This window comes from Berghia stephanieae, chromosome 7 (genome assembly GCF_034508935.2).
Source record: "Berghia stephanieae isolate SIO BIC M18660-M18661 chromosome 7, UCSD_Bste_1.3, whole genome shotgun sequence".
NCBI lineage: Eukaryota > Metazoa > Mollusca > Gastropoda > Nudibranchia > Aeolidiidae > Berghia > Berghia stephanieae.
The window spans coordinates 57,228,945-57,230,546 of record NC_088366.1 but is presented as its reverse complement, the minus strand read 5'-3'; the positions used below and the strand labels follow the sequence as shown (position 1 = coordinate 57,230,546).

General features: G+C 44.0%; 1 protein-coding gene across 1 annotated transcript in view; it reads right to left on the bottom strand.

Moving 5' to 3' along the window:
* Positions 1–179, bottom strand: part of LOC144976595 (pyrokinin-1 receptor-like) — a 15,502-nt gene extending 15,323 nt beyond the window's left edge. The window contains exon 1 of the mRNA XM_078920889.1: positions 96–179. Coding sequence (XP_078777015.1) covers positions 96–179 — 84 coding nt within the window. The remainder of the gene's footprint in view (positions 1–95) is intronic.
* Positions 180–1,602: the final 1,423 nt, after the last annotated feature.

Genomic DNA, 1,602 nt, shown 5'->3' with positions numbered 1-1,602 from the left:
GACCGGTTATCTAAGTATTTATTGTCACGTTCATCATCATTTCGTCACTTAATCCTTGACATTCCTGGTGGAACACATGGCTTCAACAACAATACATCTCCACGTATTCTGTTCTTTGTCTTCTTCTTCATCTCTCCCCAGGACATTCCAGTCAACTTCATCTCTTCCTCACAAGACATTCTCCATCTAAGTATCTATTGTCACGTTCATCATCATTTCGTCACTTAATCCTTGACATTCCTGGTGGAACACATGGCTTCAACAACAATACATCACGTATTCTGCTATTTGTCTTCTTCTTCATCATCACTGCCCAAGACATTCCAGTCAACTTCACCTCTTCCTCACAAGACCTTCTCCATGTTTATTTTTGGCCTCCCAACCTTCCTTTTCCCCCTCAGGGTTTCAGTCCGCCAGTTTGTCTTTGAGACCAGTAAGAGGAGACACTGGGTGACGGCGAATCGGCTTCGGTCGGTGGGGGCTTTCTGACTGTTCAACATGTACCCGCTGTGGGCAAGAACCTGAGACGGCAGAGCATCTAGTCGAACGGTGTGTTGTGACGATGCTACCGGGCGGGTTCGCGACGGTGCACGAGTGCGGACCGGACTTTGCTGATTGGGTCGATCGTCATAACATAGTAGTGTGAAAAACATAAGAGGCTGCTGCCAGCGTGTCTCGTCATGTCTGTTGTTGGTTTTCTGAAAGTGTGACCAATCCATTTCCATTTTTTTGTTGAGATTTGGTTGCAAATTTCCTCTTGTCCAGCTGCTGCTTTGGACCACAAGTCTTTATTTCTGGTATTCTCAGGCCACCTGATACCGAGGGTGTTTCGAAAAAAAACAACAAAAAGTTCAGTATTTGTTGTTTTGCTCTTTATTTTTTCGAAGCTTTTACATTCATTTTACATTGATCTTGGAGTTAAGTTAAAATTGTACAGATCACTGGTACTATCCATCCTGCTATATGGCTGTGAAACATGGACTCTCACTGCAGATCTAGAAAAACGAATCTGTGCTTTTCAAAATAAGAGCTATCGGAAAATCCTGAGAGTTTCGTATTTGGAGGACAGGACTAATAAGGATTATAATATATTAGAAGAGGTAGAGGGTCGAGCAGGAGGACATTAACAACTGTTGTCAATCGTGACAAGAAGGAAATTGCCATGGTTTGGACACACTGTCCGCCATGACAACCTTTGCAAGATTTTTTTTAAATTGAGCTTTAAATAGCGCAATATCCACTAATGTGCTCAAAGCGCTTTACAAGGGGTCCCTGGTCAACAGCAACATTTAACATGTAGGACAGGACATGACGCCTGTTAGGCGATATTACAATAATTTTTCGGACAAAGACAACACTATTAACGGCCAGGTACTCATTTTACACCTGAGTACGGTGAGAGAATGTGAGTCAAGAGCCTTTTCCAAGGACTCAACTATGCGCCGAGAGCGAGGCTCGAACCCAGGACCTTCCGACCCGAAAGCGAGTGTCATACCACTAGACCACATAGCCGCACGACTGTCGTGCAGGTCATCATGGATGGACAGAGCAAAAGAGAAACAGAAATTGCTAGACTGTCGTGTAGGTCATAATGGATGGACA